The sequence below is a fragment of the Microcaecilia unicolor genome, chromosome 2 (assembly GCF_901765095.1).
Source record: "Microcaecilia unicolor chromosome 2, aMicUni1.1, whole genome shotgun sequence".
NCBI lineage: Eukaryota > Metazoa > Chordata > Amphibia > Gymnophiona > Siphonopidae > Microcaecilia > Microcaecilia unicolor.
The window spans coordinates 445,576,422-445,596,847 of record NC_044032.1 but is presented as its reverse complement, the minus strand read 5'-3'; the positions used below and the strand labels follow the sequence as shown (position 1 = coordinate 445,596,847).

The following is a 20,426-nucleotide window of genomic DNA, read 5'->3' as shown; positions in this document are numbered from 1 at the left end:
AGAGTTGCAGGGACTGAAGGCAGTGGGTGGTCACAGGAGTCAAGTAGCTGTGTTGTGGGAGGTGTACTGCCATTCTGCAACCACCCAAGTGGAAAGACTTTTAAAACTGAAACCCAGGCGGTTGGACTTGGGAGAACTCGGATTTAAAGGAAGGGTTTTCCTTTTTTGCTTTGTTTTGGAACTGAATGAGACCTTAACCCCTTTGAACTGAAATTTGTGGAGGAGGGGAAATAAACTGCTTTGAACTAAAACTGTGTCGTCTGGAAGGACTTTGTTTTTGGACTGCTGAAGGGAGCCTGCCATTCCCCTGAGGGTTTGCTACCAGGATTACAGTTATTACAATATATATATATATATATATATATATATATATATATATATATATATGTAGGGGGAATATCTACAATATATACAGGGGCGATATATATGGCCAACCAATATTTACTCATTGGTTGGCCATATATATCGCCCACGTATATATTGTAGATATTCCCCCTATATATATATATATATATATATATATATATATATATATATATTGTAATAACTGTAATCTTAGTAGCAAACCCTCAGGGGAATGGCAGTACACCTCCCACAACACAACTACTTGACTCCTGTGACCACCCACTGCCTTCAGTGGCTGTCGTTGAGGTTCGCCTTTACCTACTGGAGCCATGGCCAATGGTCCTTATGCAGCGCCCTTGAGAGCTTCTTCAGCACTTCAACCTGGAAAACAAGAGGACTGCAAATGTCATTGTAATCCCGAGGACAGAAGAAAATATGGGAATCAACAACATGCAGCTTTTTTTTTTATTAGACACACATTATGAATGTGTGTGTGTGTATATATATATATATATATATATATATATATATATATATATATATATATATATATATATATATATATATATATATACACACACACATACATATAAATATCATATGCAAGCAGCAGTCCAACTGTTTGATAACGGAGGCAAGAGGGAGGGACAAAATGGCGGAAATATTTATGGGTATGACGACCACCTGTTGAAGAGGCACTGCAACACCTCCCAGCCCTCGACCATCCTTGTTATAATGTGCCTCTTCCCCAGTTGGGGGAAGAGGTGTTTCTCGTTCACAACTGTCAGTTGTGCAAGCCACAGCACATCCATGTTGGAGAAGTTGGGCTTTCTGCTGTGGGGACCCTGCGCAGCCATGGCTTCTCCAACACAGATGTGTACATATGCACGCACAAATAACATGTCAATGACAGCGCTTATGCACACACTTTATGGACATGCTTATGTTGACGGCAGATGACAGCTCCTGAAGTTACTGGCAGCCCCTGAGCACCCGTTAAATATATCACGTTAAAGGTGTGTGGTCCTTTGTGTACATCGCCCGTAAATGGCTGTGCATCATGCGTTGCCTTCATTTGAATGAAAACCAGATTACAATATATTTGCATAGCATTTTCATTGTGCGCTTACGAGTGCGGTAAACAGGTCGCTGTAGGCTTTCGGGCATTCGTCACTCAAGGCCCCTCTCAAACCTCCACCTGTGTCATGGGACCTCAATGTCGTTCTCACCCACCTGATGAAAGTGCCTTTTGAGCCACCTGATTTCTGTCATCTGAAAGTACTTCACCTGAAAGGGTCAGCGAGCTTCAGTTCTTAGTGGTGGATGCACCTTGTACGAAGTTTCATCATAACAGAGTAGTCCTCAGTTCCTACCTAAAGTTGTGTGGAATTCCATCTGAACCAGTCGATTGTCTTACCAACATTCTTCCCCTAACCTCATGCCGATCCTGGTGAAAGTGCACTGCACACTTTGGACTGCAAGCAAGCATTGGCCTTTTACTTGGGAGTAGACTAGGCCCTACAGTCCACTTAGCTTTTTGTTTCTTTCGATCCCAACAGGACGGGGGTTGCCATTGGAAAATGCATCATTTTCAATTGGCTGGCAGATTGTATTTCTTTCACTTATGCTCAGGCTGGGCTGACCCTTGAGGGTCATGTCAGTGCTCACAATGTCAAGAGCCGTGGCTGCATCGGTAGCCAACTTGAGGCCAGCCTCAACTGAAAAAATTTGCAAAGTTGCGAAGTTGTCTTCAGTCTAAACATTCACAGCTCATTACTGCCTTGAGCAGGATACTTGACGCAACAGTACGTTTGGACAGACAGTTCTGCAGAATTTGTTTGGGGTCTAGAGTCCAACTCCACCCTCCTCGGCCCGTTTGTTGTTCCAGGCTGCACTCTCACTCAGATTGTATATAGTTTCAGGTTACTTTTTTGCCTTTACCATTGCGAAGTCCGGTTGAGCGCTGGTTACTGTTTTTGGTGAGCCTAGTAGCTAGGGACTTCCACATGTGATAATTATAGACTTACTTTTCCTCAGAGAAAGCAAAGATACTTACCTGTAGCAGGTATTCTCCGAGGACAACAGGCCTCATATTCTGCCACCTTCCCTTGGAATCGTCTCCTTTTTTTCTTATGCTTTATATTGTACTGCTGGTCCCATGCTCTCACAGCGGGTGGGAAGGCACTCGTGCAAGTGTGGTGGAGAGCATGTCGCGCTCAAAGACCTGTTTAAAACTTGTTACAAGTTCCGGAATGGCAACACAGACCCGTGTTACCAATAAGTGAGAATATAAGGCCTGCTGTCCTCGGAGAATGCTGGTAAACGTATCTTCGGTTTTTTTTGGAATTTGAGGTCCTGAAAGCTCTCGGGGATATCTCAGGCTCTTAAGGAGTTTTGACTTTAGCATGTGTGCATAGGTCCACTTAATAGAGCCCCTTTGTTACAGACCTCCTTCCCTTAAATATCTCCCGGTAGTGAAACAAGTCCAGGCATATTGGGCACCAGAACTGCTACCTTCCAGGGATTAAATCCAAATCTACCTTAGCTCTCCCTCTTCAAACAGAGCTGAAAATTAAATATTCATGCACAACTGGTCTGGCACACGCACACACATACAAACACACACACAGACACACAAACCAGCATTAAAATATCCCATGCCCATCAAGCAGTTTATTTCCATTTGTGACATCATCTTCTTTTTCTTTTTAAAGTCTGCGCTGCAGCATACAGGAACAGTGACAAATATATAAATAGACATTTCTTCAACAGTATTTTAAGTATTATTATTATTTTTACTTTTGAATAAAAATTCTGAATTACACTTGGCAAAAAATCTATCAGGAAACAGAAAAACCATATAGTTAATCCACTCTCTGTAAAGGCAATGACATCATTATAACACAATTTCTCCCCAACTCTGCGATTATGATCATTTACATCAAGGAAACACCTATGTAAATAGCAATTACATTTCAAAGCTTCATTGGAAATCAAAATTCCCCACCCCCTTGTATAATGCCAAAAATAATACAATTATGTTATACAAAGATTGAAAAATACTATTAAAAATTATTCAATACTATTCAATCCCCTTACAAACTGCAGTGATGTTGACTATAAAAAACATTTTAAGTATTTAACTTTTACAGTAAGTACAATTCTGAAAACATCTCTTCGGCTTGAGGTAGGAAACCCTCTAGAGTCAGCTTGAAATGTTAAAATACTGTATTTACAACAAATCCTTTATATACATTACAGCATCTAAGTACATTTTAAAACCTCATAGGATTTCTTTTAAAAAATGGATTTACTTTGGTAAACAAAACTGTATGACATCTGTGCAGTCCTGTTTTATTTTCATATTAACCTTTGATAGAATCTAATACATTCATTACAAGAAATAAAAATACATTTTTGCATCTTATTAGGATTATGAGTGCATATATATAAATATATTCTTTTCTAAACATATATAGCCATATACATACACACACTCACACATACACGTATATCTACATACGGGTATCTTATTAATTTGCACAATGCAGGGTAGTAAATATTTTTTTTTTTTTTAAACAGTTCAAAATTCTACTGACAATAGCATTTAGTAGTTGTTTCACTGGTTTCCTATCAGGAACCCATTTTCTTTAACACAGTATCACCGATAAGGGTAAAAGCCATTTTAAAGTTGGATCTCAGTCCTCCGTCTTTAATCTAAGCCCGGAGACCCTGAGGGGGTGTTGGTTTTTCTAAAGCCCCAAGCCTGTGAAAGGGGGAAAATAAAAATACTGAAGGGGAAAACAGGAGGTGGTGGGGAGCGGAGAAAGGCATGAACATCAGAAATGAAAAAATACATTCAAGCGCTTTCCCTCCTCCTGAGCTTGCTCTCAACCCCCTGGTCCTTTCGGAAATTTTTTCCATCTGTAAACTGAAACGCACTTAACATTTTTGTCCTCTTACATCAGGATCCGAGGACTGTGATTGGCTGTAAACAGTTCAACACTCTTTAGTACAAGAAAAAAAAAAGCTCCATTCTGTTGTTGATCTGCTCTGCTGATCTGCTAAAAAGATATGAAAAATGGAAACGACTTGGGGGAGGGTTTTTTTTTTCTTTTTTTGCTTAAGAAAATCTTCTAAAGTAAGAAACAGAAGGAGAGAAGAAAGAGAAACAGTCTGACGCAGCAGGGTAGATACTTAAAACATGCATCGCCAAAGGATTTTCAACTCTAGCATCCACAGAATGCCAAGAATTAAAACCCCTATTTGTGTGCTCTATCTCACAGTCATCGGTTTAAGCTTAGGAAGTTCTGCTTGTTACTACGGCTTAAGCAACTGGTCTTAGGAGTTGTGTAGCTTCTAACCCTGTCAGCAAATTGTGTAGTGTGCCCGTATACATAAGCAGAATACAATTCTGAATGTTTTTTTTTTTTCTTGGGGGGGGGGGGGGGGGGGGGCACATCGAGAAAACATAATATGAATAGAATACTATAATGTTATGTTTTCTCCAGTACAGTCCTTGTGATGGTAAGGGCAGGAGGTTTATCTCTAAGGTATTTAAATTTTAATTTAAAAAATGCTGGCATTTCTTTATATTAATCATCAAATTTCAAGGCTGAGAACAATCATTCGTTTTGAACAGTTACTCTCTCTGTCCCTAGAGGGCTCCCAATCTTTTGTATCCGAGGCAATGGAGGGTTAAGTGACTTGCCCAAGGTCACAAGGAACTGAAGTCTGAGCTGAAATCTGTTTGGGTTTTTTTTTAACTTAAAATCTATCCAAGATTTAAGAGCTCAGAAAACTAACATTTTTATCCTCATCAATTATTACATCTAACAAGAGGCGTTAGGACCAAGGAGTCCCCTTCCTTCCAACATAACAACAAAAACAAACGTAATAAGCAACAGGCTAGAAAAAAATCTTTTTTTTAAGTGCAAATCTTGTTTCTTGTATTATTAGTCGCGCATTATTATTAGAATATTTTCAGTCTCCTACCCCCGACTGCTCTGCCGCCTTTGAGTACCCTATGGGGCGGCTGCTCTTTGGACAGGGGGCAGTACTTGATGGTGTGGGCATTGTCGCCGTTGGCACTGCACAGGGGGCAGGTGTACGCCCGGAGGATGGGGCACAGCACCCTGCCGTCGGGGGTCTTTAGGACATGCGAGCCATAGACCTCCTCAGGGGCCCCGTTGTTCCGGCAGAAGACGCAGATCTTGGGCTCCTGCTTGGTCCTGCCGCCCGCCTTTCTCGCCTTCCTCTCCATACTGAAGAGCTCGAAGGGGCCACCGAACACCTCGCGCTCCTGGCCCGGGCCACCGCCACCGCTCTGGAACGGGTTGAACAGGGAGAAGCGCTCCTCGAGCTTGAGCAGGGAGCCGGGGGCGCCCGATGGGCAGCAGCAGCAGCACTCGTCCCTGGCCAGGCACGGGCATGGAAAGCACGAATCGTCCAGCCCCAGCGTGGCCTTCAGCGACTCGGTGATGGAGTTGGCGCTCGAGGGGAGGCTGTTCTTGCTGGGGGTCTTGGTCACCAGCGTCGAGAGCCCCAAGTAATCGGTCCAGAAATTGAAGGTGTAGTCGTAAGGTCCCCCGGCACTCAAGTAATTGTGGTCCAGAAAATCCATGGCTGGCGCTTCGGGTGGGGGGCGCAGGGAGTGGGGGACGACGACGACACTGTTTCCAGCAGCCAACACAAACTGCTCACAGTCTCTCCCGCACAGTCTCGGCTTGCTGGAAATGCCTTTCCTTTTTTTTGCGTTTCTCCCCCCCTTTTTGGGACAATTTTATATCATGCAGTCTTCTCCGGGTCCTCCTGTGCTGTCGTCGTTTGCATTGCTGTACTAGCTGCTCGCTTTTGTGAGATGTTTAGCAGAGAAAGGGAGGGAATGGGGGAGGAACCTTCCTTGCGATCCCTATTCTGTCAACACAAGAGCTCCTTCTCTAGCAGTACCTCTGCAGGGAAGCAAGGGAATCCAGGACCGGATTCTACTCCATTAATCCCCCGACCCCCAACAAAGCGAACCTGAAAGTTCAGTGTGGATTAAAAACTGCCTGACAGATTGTGACTTTGTTCAGCATAATACCTATATCTAAATGCTCAGTACACTGATACCAAACATGAGGTTTAAAAAACAGTGACTTTCAGAGATTAAAGAAGAAAATAAGGGTTGATGAGAACTGAAAGTTTGAGGCTTTCCCTTCCATCCAGAGACTGGGTGCTTTTAAATAGACTTTTTTTTTAGCTTGTTTACTATGTTTATGTATGTTCCACCACCGCCACTGCCATGTATCCACCACCCTATCTGTGAGGGAATACCTTACTTTACTTCTGAGCAGGGCTTTTTGTTGTTGTTTTAGGAAGGAGAAAAGCCCCTATTACTGGAGGGTCTCTGCTGCAATTATACCACACATGCTTAGACATGGCCCCATAGTATATGCTAGTAGCAGAAGAAGGGAGCTTGACTGGGCACACAGGCCCCATGTCCTCCACATACCAGTAGGGGAAAATGCTGAAAAGCCTGATTGTTAGGAAAGCAGGATGGTAACATTGTATTAACCCATTAGGGCCCAACGGATTTTATTATAGGAACATTGGGCCCTAATGGGTTAAGCACAGGGTTATTACTGCTGTCAAATGTTATTACCACACCCAAGCTCTATCCATTTTGAGGTTTCTATCACAAACCTTTCTAATTCGGAAATTCTTTTCCACTAAAAAAAGAAAATAAAAAAATACATGTTATGCTTTATTTATATGTATACACAAAAGGTATACACAAAAGGTAGCACATATGAGTTTATCTTGTTGGGCAGACTGGATGGACCATGCAGGTCTTCCTCTGCCATCATCTACTATGTTACTATGTAACACCTTTTCTATGTGCTCCTTAAGATATAGGGTTCACAGTGTCCAAGGTTCATGCTCCCATGAGCTTCTAGGAAACCTGACATTAATTAATTGATGGGAGAAAGAAATACTGAAGCCCCAAGGCTATTGTTCTTAGATAGACTGCAGATATGAGCGTGAGCGTGAGGTTCCAAACATAAGTAATTCTAGGGCTGCAAGTTAATTGCAGTTAACTATGTGATTAATGCATTAATTATTAATTGTGATTTAAGAAATTAATTATGTTGCATCATCTCCTGTGTCATCCAAACATCTCTTCCACTCCCAATCGCCATTTTCTTAGTGCAATCCTGCATCTTCTCCACCCCCCCCCCCCCTCACCCCATATCTGCAGTTAAAGAATAATAGCCCTTGGGGCTTCAGTATTTCTTTCTCCCATCCATTAATGAATGCCAGGTTTCCTAGAGGCTCATGGGAGCATGAACCTGAGACACTGAACCCTCTATCTTAAGGAGCACATAGAAAAGGAGTTACATATAAATAAAGAACAAAGCACAAAATGCTTTTTGTGTGTGTGTGTGTGGAAAGGAATTTCTGGATTTGAAGGGGTTATGATAGGAACAGACTTAGGAACAGGTAATAACATGTGGAAGCTGTCATAGCTCTGTGCTTAATGAAATCTGTTACTACCCTGCTTTCCTAACAATTAGGCTTCAGCATCTTCTCCTACAGGTATATAGAGGTCATGGGGCCTGTGTGCCCAATCAAGCTCCCTTCTCCTGCTACTGGCATATACTATGGAGCCATCTGGAGGCCTGTATGGTATAATTGCAGCAGAGCTCCTCCAGTAATAGGGGCTTCCCTCCTTCCTAAAGTTATCAATAGAAATCAAACAAAATAAAACGTGGAAAATAAAATAAGATGATACCTTTTTTACTTTTCCTAAAGAAAGTTCTGCTGAGAACTTAGTAAAAGTAAGGTAATTCTCACAGATAAGGTGGTAGATAGGATACATGGCACTGCTTCCAGTGGCTGTGGCGGTGGAGGCTAAAACGGTAAGACTATTTAATAGCACACAATCTCTGGATGGAAGAGTACAGCCTTAGACCTCTAGGAGCAAACAATAAACCTTTCCGTTCTCATCGTTATTTTCTATATTGAATCTCTGAGGAGTCAGCAGTGTCTTCTAAACCTCATGCTCGGTATCAGTGTGCGACTCTCTCCCCTCCTCCCCCTCCCGCAATCAAGGTAAATTGTCAGAGAGCAGCATTTTGAGTGTAAGCATTACGTACAAAGTCACAATCTGTCAGGCAGTGTTAATCAACACTGACATTTCAGGCTTGCTTTGTTGGGGGTCGAGGGGATCGGCGGAGCAGAATCCGGTCCTGGATTCCCTTGCTTCTCTGCAGAGGTATTGCTGGAGAAGGAGCTCTTGTGTTGACAGAAGAGGGATTGAAAGGAAGGTTCCTCCCCCATTTCCCTCCCTTTCTTTCTGTTAAGCATCATTCTCCAGTCTCTTTCTTAGCCCCATAACAGGAGTAGCTAGTGCAGCAGCAGTGCAAACGACAAGTACAGGAGGACTCGGAGAACATTGCACGATAACATTGTCCAAGAAAAGGGAAGACATTTTCTAACATCCTGTGCGGGAGAGACTGTGAGCAGTTTGTGTGTTGGCTGCTGGAAACAGTGTCGTCGTCGTCCCCCACTCCCTGCGCCCCCCACCCGAAGCGCCAGCCATGGATTTTCTGGACCACAATTACTTGAGTGCCGGGGGACCTTACGACTACACCTTCAATTTCTGGACCGATTACTTGGGGCTCTCGACGCTGGTGACCAAGACCCCCAGCAAGAACAGCCTCCCCTCGAGCGCCAACTCCATCACCGAGTCGCTGAAGGCCACGCTGGGGCTGGACGATTCGTGCTTTCCATGCCCGTGCCTGGCCAGGGACGAGTGCTGCTGCTGCTGCCCATCGGGCGCCCCCGGCTCCCTGCTCAAGCTCGAGGAGCGCTTCTCCCTGTTCAACCCGTTCCAGAGCGGTGGCGGTGGCCCGGGCCAGGAGCGCGAGGTGTTCGGTGGCCCCTTCGAGCTCTTCAGTATGGAGAGGAAGGCGAGAAAGGCGGGCGGCAGGACCAAGCAGGAGCCCAAGATCTGCGTCTTCTGCCGGAACAACGGGGCCCCTGAGGAGGTGTACGGCTCGCATGTCCTAAAGACCCCCGACGGCAGGGTGCTGTGCCCCATCCTCCGGGCGTACACCTGCCCCCTGTGCAGTGCCAACGGCGACAATGCCCACACCATCAAGTACTGCCCCCTGTCCAAAGAGCAGCCGCCCCATAGGGTACTCAAAGGCGGCAGAGCAGTCGGGGGTAGGAGACTGAAAATATTCTAATAATAATGCGCGACTAATAATACAAGAAACACGATTTGCACTTGAAAAAAATGTTTTGTTTTTGAAATCCGGTTGCTTATTACGTTTGTTTATGTTGTTATGTTGGAAGGAAGGGGACTCCCTGGTCCTAATGCCTCTTGTTAGATGTAATAATATAGTATTGATGAGGATAAAAAATGTTATTGTTCTGAGTCCTTAAGTCCTGGATAGATTTTAAGTTAAAAAACCAAAACTAAACATATTTCAGTTCTGACTTTGTAAATCCAATTTCCAAATACCTAGTTGATTTTACCTGCCCTTGACCACATACCATCACCAGGACTGTACTGGAAGAATGGCATTATAATCTATTAATATTATGTTTTCTCGATGTGCCTAAAAAATGTTTTAAAAATGTAGACAGATTCAGAATTGCATTCTGCTTCTGTACACCGGCACACTACACATTTGTTGACAGGTTTAGAAGCTACACAACTCTTAAGACCAGTTGCTTAAGCCGTAGTAATAACAAGTAGAACCTCCTAAGCTAAACCGAGGACTGTGAGATAGAGCACACAAATAGGGTTTTAATTCTTCTCCTCCATTGATGCTAGAGGTGAAAATCCTTTGGTTGATGCCTTTTTAAAAGTATCTGGCCCTCTGCGTCTCTCTTTTTTTTCCTCCTCTCCTGTTTCTTATTTTAGAAAATTTTCTAAAGCCAACCTCCCCCCTCCCCAAAAAAACCCCCTCCCCCAAACCCAGTGAATTGTTTCCATTTTCCTAATCTTTTTAGCAGTAGACAACAGATCTACAGCAGAATGAAGCTTTTTTTTTTTTTCTTTCTTTTAATAAAGAGTGTTGAACTGTTTACAGCCAATCACAGTCCTCGGATCCTGATGTAAGAGGACAAAAATGTTGAGTGCGTTTCAGTTTACAGATGGAAAAAAAAAATCGCCCTTTTAGGAAAGACTTTCCGAACGAGGGTAGAGAGCAAGCTCAGGAGGAGGAGAAGCGCTTGAATTTATTTTTGTCTTTTCTGGTGTTCATGCCTTTCTCTCCTCCCCACCACCTCCTGCTCCCCCTTTCAGTATTTTTATTTTCTCTCTTTCCCAGGCTTGGGGCTTTAGAAAAACCAGCATACCTTCAGGGTCTCCAGGCTTAGATTAAAGAGGGAGGACTGAGATCCAACTTTAAAATGGCTTTTACCCTTATCGGAGTCACTTTTAAAGAAAAGTGGTCCCTGATAGGAATTCAGTGAAACAAAAGCTAAATGCTATTACCAGTGTAATTTTGAACTATTTTTATTATTTAGTACCTTGCATTGTGCAAATTAATAAGATACTATGTAGATATATACGTATGTGTGAGTGTGTGTATGTATACGGCTATATGTTTAGAAAAGAATATATTTATATATATGCACTCATAATCCTAATAAGATGCAAAAATGTATTTTTATTTCTTGTAATGAATGTATTAGATTCTATCAAAGGTTAATATGAAAATAAAACAGGACTGCACAGATGTCATACAGTTTTGTTTACCAAAGTAAATCCATTTTTTAAAAGAAATCCTATGAGGTTTTAAAATGTACTTAGATGCTGTAATGTATATAAAGGGTTTGTTGTAAATACAGTATTTTAACATTTCAAGCTGACTCTAGAGGGTTTCCTACCTCAAGCTGAAGAGATGTTTTCAGAATTGTACTTACTGTAAAAGTTAAATACTTCAAATGGTTTTTAAAGTCAACATCACTGCAGTTTGTAAGGGGATTGAATAGTATTTAATAGTTTTTAATAGTATTTTTCAATCTTTGTATAACATAATTGTATTATTTTTGGCATTATACATGGGGGTGGGGGGTTTTGATTTCCAATGAACCTTTCAAATGTAATTGTTATATTTACATAGGTGATTCCTTGATGTAAATAATGATCATAATCACAGAGTTGGGGAGAAATTGTGTTATAATGATGTCATTGCCTTCACAGAGAGTGGAATAACTATATGGTTTTTCTGTTTCCTGATACATTTTTTTGCCAAGTGTAATTCAGAATTTTTATTCAAAAGTAAAAATAATAATACTTAAAATACTGTTGAAGAAATGTCTATTTATATATTTGTCACTATTTCTGTATGCTGCAGCTGAGACAAAAAAAAAAAGAAGCTGTCATAAATGGAAATAAAATGCTTGATTGGAATGGGAGATTTTAGTGTGTGTGTGTGAGAGAGAGAGAGAGAGAGAGAGAGAGAGAGAGAGAGAGAACACACAATCAGTTGTGCATTAATACTTAATTTTCAGCCCAGGTTGAGGAGGAAGAGCTAAGGCAGATTTGGATTTAATCCCTGGAAGGTATTACTTCTGGTGGCCAATATGCCCGGACTTGTTTCACTGCCAGGAGTTTTTGAAGGGGGTTCTATTAAGTGGACCTGTGCACACATGCTAAAGTCAAAGCTCCTGCAAAGCCTGAGATATTCTCGAGGGCTTTCAGGTCCTCACATTTCAAAAAAAGAATTTGCTAAATCTGCTCCAAACCAGGCTGCTCTCTGATAGGCCTGGATACCCTTTACCAACAGAAACAACAGATAACACACTCCAGAATTTATAATGAATGGTGTAATTACGCAGTCCTGTTGCCCTGCGTAATTACACCATTCCTCATAACTTCTTGGGAGTGTGTTATTATCTGTTGTTCCATTTGGAGACCTAGCGTGCTTAGAAACATCCAGACAGAAGACTCCCGAGGCAGGCCTTTGTGGCCAAAACACTGCTCGTGTCGAGTCTTCGAATGTTTTAATAAGAGCGATTTGATGTTTTACTAAACTTTTTATACTTTGCGCTTCATCTAGCTTCTACTTCTTTGTCACCTTTGCTGTGTTTGGCATATTTTACTGTTAACCCCAGTTATTAGTAACTAGGTCACATCGTATTAAATGGGATCTGTGCTAAAAACAGCACGAGTTAGTGGTAAAGTAACATGCTTTAACTATAGCCCACATTGATAAGTACACTTCTTATGCACCAGGTAACTGCGTAAATGATTAGAATGCTGGCATATATGCATGAAAACACCAAAATTTCAGCAAAGTTCTATTCTGTAAATATGCTGATATCATATATAGCATGTATTTTGACAGGTGGACATACCTTTGGTCAAGGTTCATATACATGTAACAGAGTACTAGAAGTTACATGTATATCTCTGGAATAAGTGCTTGCACCTAACTGTGTATGCATGCACAACAGTTAACTACATCTCCAGAGGTGCAGCAAACCACAATAGCAGCTGCACTGTTAATGTGTGATAGCAACTGTGTGCCCCACGTTAGCGGCATGGCTGCCTTTCCCCAAGAGCTGCAAGTGTCCCATTAGTTTAAGGAGCCTCAGTCCTCAAAGGTGTGGCCCGATGCTCTCAAACCACATTTTAAAGAGAATATCAGAGCTTCTCCCCCCAAATCAAGACCCCCAATCCCTGATTCCCCCCAATCAGAAAGCCCACTCCCTTATCAAGACCCTCACGCCCTAATCACAATCCCTACCTCTGAAAGACCCCCATATTCCTGATGGTCTATTGGGCCACTAGGTAGGAGCGATCACCAAAGTTTCTTACCCTTACCAGTGCCATCAGCCAACATGGCACCTCTTGCAATAGGCTGAGGGTGCTGGCAAGGGCAAGAAAAAAAATTGGGGATCACTCCTGCCCAGGAACATGCTGGTAGGCCCACAGAGTCAAGGGTGGGCCTTCTGATCAGGGAGTGGGATCTTGATTGGGGTGGGGGGAGATCCAACAGCTCTGTTAAGATGCGACTCAATGCTCTCGGGTGCTAAAATAACCTCAGGTGAGCAACAGTGGTCATTTTAGCAGCTATAACGCGGCTTGCAGTGCGCATCCGGTGATCACTGCAAGCTGCGTTGTTTAATTTAAGTAGTAATGAGCCACTTCTCAGTGATGTGAAAAAGGTTTTCTTCCCTTCTGCATTTCCCCTAGTATTGCATATATGTTACACTGAATAGTTTCTGATCTTTAAGCAAAATGTAATATCAGACAAATGGAACCTCAGTAAATGCATAATACAGTTTTTATACTTTTAATTCATTTATTTAGGGACCAAAGTTATCCAATACCCATATCACTCGTGTGGAAAAGTAACAGCCCCTTTAGTTACTCAATCAACCAATTGACCAAATTTAATTGATAATTAGATTCAGCTGCTTGAGCACAGCCAGCCCTATTGCATCTAAACCTCAGTATATGTTGAACTTTACCATGAGAGTGACGTGGAGGGGCATAATCAAACGGCGCTGGCCAAATGGCCGACCATCTATTTGGCCGGCGCCGCAAAGAGCAGTCCCAAACCGTATTATCGAAAAAGATGGCCGGCCATCTTTCATTTCGATAATACAGTTGGAGCCGGCCAAATGTCAGAGATGGCCGGGTTTGAGATGGCCGGCATCAGTTTTCGCCGATAATGGAAACTAATGCTGGTGATCTCAAACCCGGCCAAATCCAAGGCATTTGGTCATGGGAGGAGCCAGCATTTGTAGTGCACTGGTCCCCCTGACATGCCAGGACACCAACCGGGCACCCTAGGGGGCACTGCAGTGGACATCAAAAATAGCTCCCAGGTGCATAGCTCCCTTACCTTGGGTGCTGAGCCCCCCAAAACCCACTCCCCACAACTGTACACCATACCATAGCCCTTAGGGATGAAGGTGGGCACCTACATGTGGGTACAGTGGGTTTTGGGGGGTTTTGGAGGGCTTAACATTTGCCACCACAAGTGTAACAGGTAGGGGGGATGGGCCTGGGTCCACCTGCCTGAAGTGCACTGCACCCACTAAATACTGCTCCAGGGACCTGCATACTGCTGTCAGGGAGCTGGGTATGACATTTGAGGCTGGCATAGAGGCTGGCAAAAAATATATATTTTTTTTTGGGTGGGAGGGGTTTGGTGACCACTGGGGGAGTAAGGGGAGGTCATCCCCGATTCCCTCGGGTGGTCATTTGGTCAGTTGGGGCACCTTTTTAAAACTTGGTGAAGCCGACGAAATGCTCGTCAGGGCCGGCTTTCTTTTTTCCATTATCGGGCAAAGCCGACCATCTCGTGAGCATGCCCCCATCCTGCCTTCGCTACCCTACTGACACACCCCCTGGAAGTCTGGCCGGCTCCGCGACGCAAGGCAGTTGGCGCTGGCCAAAATTGGCTTTTGATTTTACTGATTTGGCCGGGTTCAGGAGATCGCTGGCCATCTCCCGATTTGTGTCGGAAGATGGCTGGCGATCTCCTTCAAAAATAAGCTGGATAGTCACCACAAAGTTTCTACAAAACACTATGCCATGATAAAAGGAAATTCCAGAAGACATGAGAAAAAAAGTTGTTGAAATTAGAGCTGTACCGAATAGCATATTTTACTCTTTGGCCAGATACGAATACTGAATACAAATAATGGGCATTGAGCTTTAACATAAATAATAAAAGAAGCAACTGTTTATTTCAGTAAGATTTAGCACAGTAGAGCCCCTGATTATTCATATTTGAATTTAAATCACTATTCAACCAAATTCGAATAATATAGTCAGGGCCAAATTGAATTGAATACAAATATTTGATACTGCTCTAGTTGAAATATATTAGTCTGAAAAGGGTTACAAGGCTATTTTTAAAGCTTTGGGGATCCACTGAACCACAGTGAGAGCCATAATTTACAAATGGAAAAGACTCATCACTGTTCCAAGACTTGGAACAGTGATGAGTCTTCCCATGAGTGGCTGATCTACCAAAATTATTCCAAAGGTGCAGCAACAACTCATCTGGGAAGTCATAAAACATCCCAGAAGAACATCCAAAGATCTGTAGGTCTCTCTAGCCTCAGCTAAGGTCAGTGTTCATAGCTCCACAATAAGAGACTGGACAAGAATGAGATTCATGGGAGAGCAGCAAGGCAGAAACCACTGCTAACCATGAGTAACATCAATTCTCATATTACAATTGCAAAAACACACCTGGATGATTCCCAAGTCTTTGGGGATAATGTTCTATGGACAAATGAGTCAAAAGTGGAACTCTTTGGACACCACAGGTTTCCTTCATGTCTGGCATAAAGCAAATACAGCATTCCACAGTAAGAACATCATCATATCAACAGTCAAACATGGTGGTGGTAGCCTGATGGTGTGGGGATGCTTTGCTGCCTCAGGACCTGGAAAAGTTGACCTTATTGAAGGAACCATGAATTCTGCACTGTACCAGAAAATTCTTAAGGAGAATGTCCAGCCATGTGTCCGTGAGCTGAAGCTGAAGCATAATTAGGGTTATGCAGTAGGACAATAATCCAAAACACAAAACCAAGTCCTACATTTGAATGGCTGAAGAGAAACACTATTAAAATTTTAGATTGGCCTAGTCAAAGTTCTGACTTGAACCCAGTAGAGATGCTGTGGCAGGACCTGAAATGAGCAGTTTCTGCGCGACAAAGTTATGAATATATCTGAATTAAAGCAACCCTGTAAAGAAGAGTGGGCTAAGTTCCCTCAACAACGACGTGAAAGACTGATATCAAATTATAGGAAGCAGTTGGTTGCTATTATTGCTGCTTAAGGTGGTGCACTCAGTTATTACACTTAAGGGCAGTTATTTTTTCACATGGGTGATATGGGTGTTAGATAACTTTGTTCCTTATATAAATGAAGTTATAATTTTAAAGCAGTGTTATGTGTCAACTCAGGCTCCTTTTTTCTAATATCACATTTTGTTTGACAATCAGACACCAATGTGATGTATGCAGTGATAGCAGAAATGCAGGAGGGGGAAAAAAATTATTTTAACATCACTGGAAAATATGCAAGGGCTTGTACATCTCATTACTATTCACTCTGTGGCAGTGGCATTCCTAGGGGGGCAGACACCCGGGACGGATCGCCAATGCCCCCCCTGGGTGCAGTGCGAACCCCCCCCCCCCCCGGCGAAACGCGACTATCCTCCCTCCCCTTACTCTGCTATCCCTGGTGGTCTAGAGGTACCTCTTCGTCTTCGGGGCAGGAAAGAGCCCCTTCTTTCCTGCCCGGAGCGCTGCTGCTAGCTGCCCTGCATCCTTTCCTGTGGTGAGTCCGGCTCTCGGAGTTTCAAAATGGCCACCGAGAGTTGAAGCAGCCTCGCGAGACTTCAACTCTCGGCGGCTATTTTGAAACGCCGAGAGCTGGACTCACCACAGGACAGGATGTAGGGCAGCTAGCAGCTCCGGGCAGGAAAGAGGGGGCTCTTTCCTGCCCCAAAGAGGTACCTCTAGACCACCAGGGATAGCAGAGTAAGGGGAGGGGAGGGGGGAGGAGAGAGATGACAGGGGGGGAGGTGAGGGCGTGGAAGAGGCGGGACAGGGGACGTGAAAGGGGCAGCTCCCCCCAGCAAAACGACACCCCCACGGTGCATCTTTACCTGCTGGGGGGGGGGGGGGGGGGGTGGCGCACGTCTGTCAGCAACGCTCGTTCCCTGCTCCCTCTGCCCCGTTACAGGAAATAATCCATTCCGGGGCCAGAGGAAGCAGAGAACAAGCATTGCCGACAGACGCGCAGCACCCCCCAAGCGGCGTGCACCCGGGGCGGACCGCCCCCACTGCCCCCCCCTTAGTACGCCACTGCTCTGTGGTGACTTAAAGAGCACTGCGTTAGGACAAAAAAATTGTGTTAGTGCCCTTTAAATCATGTTAAGGGGTAAATAATGCGGGTTACTGCCCTAACGCATCTTGCTATCTCTTCTCCTTAGTCTGCACACTTTAGTAAATCTGGTCCTTAGACTGTAAGACTTAAAGGGCAGGGACCTGTCAACTGTATCTCAATTTGTTGGTCTTAGATTTAAAAGGAGAGCAAATATAAAGAAATTCCATGTCCCTGGATGGAATCTATGAATCTTCAACAATCATACAAAACATGTTACATTACCTGACATCCAGTTACCCATAACATGAGGACACAAACTGTACCACTAGGACCTCATTTACCTGCACACCCCACTTCAATATCTGTAGCCTACTAGAGAGAATAAACTCTGATGAATAACTGGCAAAATAAAATAACACCTGAAAATTGAGAGCCTTGGGTGCATCTCAATCAACTCCTCAGCCACCAGGGACATTAGAAGGCAATTAGACAATTTTCTCTTTCCGTCCCTAAGCATGTTGTGAATTTTACTGCTATCTTTGTTAATACTATAGTTTTCTCTTTGAGACCTGACCATGGGCTCTGAGTGGGTTCCAGCAAAAGGTGTTAGAGTACCTAAGTTAAATTGAAGGAATTGCTTTTTGAGCAGAGCAGCAGTGGATCTAGTCTAGCACCAGGGCCGCAGAGAGGGGGGGCAGGGAGGACAAAATTCCCCAGGCCCGGGCCTCCAAGGGGGGCCCGGCACCGGGGTCAGGCCACCGGCGCTGCAGTCCCCGGACTCACCTGCCTGCCTCCTCGGCTTAGGGCCCCCTGCACGGCAGTCACAGATCGCCTCCCTTTGGGCCTTCCCTTCCTGTGTCCCGCCCTCGTGAAAACAGGAAATTACATCAGACGAGGGCGGGACACAGGGAGGGAAGGCCCAAAGAGAGGCGATCTGCGACTACCGCTTTGAATGCAGGGGGCCCGGAGCCGTGGAGGCAGGCAGATGAGACCGGGGACTGTAGCGGTGGGGTGAGAGACGGGGGGCGGCAGCGGCGGGGGTGGGGGTGGGGGGGGGGGGGCAGAGGCGGGCCGGCCTAGTCTCTCGGCGGCCCTGTCTAGCTGGTTTCTTTTGAAAATTAGTGTGCTTTTTTGAACAGGCTTGCTTTGCCTGATGTGATCTTGTTTTAGCAAGAAGATAAAGAGGCTACAATTCTGTAACAGTAATTCAAGGTTCAGAATGTACCTTTTGATCAAAAGCTTGAATTAAGTAATCTATTGCTTTTCATTTTATTTCTATTTCATTGTAAACTGCAGAGAATGATGTCATGAATTCAGCCATTATTCAAATTTAAAAACTTGATCTTCTGTTTCTATTGCTATAGAAATAGTGTACACTATTGAAGGTATGAGAACCAGAAACAAAACTTTTATACAACAAAACAGATGAGAAAAAGGCAAAATGGCATGATGAATGAAACAAAAGAAAAATATGCCAGAGGCACACCCCTATTGAATAGTGGCTGAATATCAAACTTTTTGGCATGGTCCAGACTACCACCTGTGCTTCCTTTTCATCAGACATCGAGCTCTTTCGCCAAATGCTATCTGTTAGCTTGCCTACATCATAGAAACATGATGACAGAAAAGGATCAAATGGCCCATCCAGTCTGCCCATCCTTAGTAACAACTAACTCTTCCTTTCCTAAGGGATCCCACATGCCTGTCCCATGCCTTCTTAAATGTATGTATTTATTTATTTAGAACATTTGTATCCCGCATTTCCCCACACATTAGCAGGCTCAATGTGGCTTACAAAATACCGTAATGGTGGATGCCAAGTACGGTGGGTTCTAAACCAATATAATTAGTAAAAAGGATCAGATAAGGTAGGGGTCAATGGGTACAATGAGGGACAAGGAAATAAGAAATAAAATATACAGCATGTAAGTAGAATCAATAGATAGGTCTGCAAAACAGATAGGTCTTTAAAGTTCGCTTGAAGGTTTGATGGTCGTGTGTCGCTTTCACACTCATTGGTAATGCATTCCACATCTGTGTACCTAAGTAAGAAAAATTGGATCCATAGGTTGATTTGTATCTGAGTCCAATGCAGCTTGGATAGTGAAGGTTGAGATAAGTACGTGATGAAATGATTCTGTTTCTGGTTGGAAGATCTATTAAGTCAATTATATATCCTGGGGCATCACCGTAGATTATCTTGTGGACCAGGGAGCAAATTTTGAAAGTAATGCGGTCCTTGAGAGGGAGCTAGTGTAATTTCAAACGAAGAGGTAATTTCTGACACAGTCCTCATCTCAGCCTCCACCAGGAAGCCAATCCACGCATCCACCACCCTTTCGGTGAAAGAGTATTTTCTTAGATTCCTCCTAAGTCTATTTCCTCTTAACTTCATTGGATGCCCCCTCATTCCTGAGTTTTCCTTTTGAATAGTAACCCTATAGAGTTAGTGCAGCTCGTAAAAAAAGATGAAATCATGATAGTACCAGGGCCAAGATTAGCAAATGTGAGAAGGGTTGGTCCAACTCACGGGCGTAGCCAGACAACAGATTTTGGGTGGGCCTAGGCAAGAAGTGGGTGGGCACTAAGTGTTCTCCCCCCCCCCCCCCCCCACACCAAAAAAAATGATCTCAGCTGGTGGAAAAATGCTTCTTTCCACCTTGGCAATCTGCAGCAGGCATGTGCTGAAAACTGAGCATGCGCAGGTACTGGTAACGTGGAGAGTAACATTTTCGTTACCATCAGGGGCAAGTTTTCAGCTGGCAGAGCTTGGGATCCTCACCAGCTACCACTAAATGTGCTCTACTGTTGGGTGGGCCTGAGCCCTAAGTGGGTGGGCCCCGGCCCACCCAGGCCCACCTGTAGCTACGCCACTCCAACTGTGAACCAAATGGGATGGGCTAATTGCACAGAGACCAGCCTACAGCCTGGATTTGGACCATGTGTTCTGTAAAAGCCAGAACTGATTTATAGTCCTAGCCTGGCAATGCATGGTAGCATCCAAGCATCTAGAATCATAATTCACCTAGTCATCATTTGAAAGCCATGTGGGATATATCTAGTGCTGCCTTTTGGTTACATGTGGTATCTAGTTCAACATAAGAGGATCTGGGGATTTAGCTCAATGTGGTTAACAAAAGTGTATATAATCTTGTTATAGATTTTCTTAGTAAACTAATTTTGTGTTGTCTTATGTTGCTTAGAGACAAAAATA

The 20,426-nt window shown here is 43.8% G+C and overlaps 2 protein-coding genes across 2 annotated transcripts; one reads left to right on the top strand and one right to left on the bottom strand.

The window, feature by feature from the left end:
- Positions 1–4,785: 4,785 nt before the first annotated feature.
- LOC115461215 (nanos homolog 1-like) lies at positions 4,786–6,212 on the bottom strand. Its single transcript, XM_030190888.1, has one exon. It carries the CDS (start codon positions 5,966–5,968, stop codon positions 5,318–5,320), a length of 651 nt encoding a protein of 216 aa, XP_030046748.1. The 5' UTR covers positions 5,969–6,212; the 3' UTR covers positions 4,786–5,317.
- A 2,501-nt stretch (positions 6,213–8,713) lies between these two features.
- LOC115461214 (nanos homolog 1-like) lies at positions 8,714–11,640 on the top strand. Its single transcript, XM_030190887.1, has one exon. The coding sequence runs from the start codon at positions 8,928–8,930 to the stop codon at positions 9,576–9,578; it is 651 nt and encodes a 216-aa protein (XP_030046747.1). The 5' UTR covers positions 8,714–8,927; the 3' UTR covers positions 9,579–11,640.
- Positions 11,641–20,426: the final 8,786 nt, after the last annotated feature.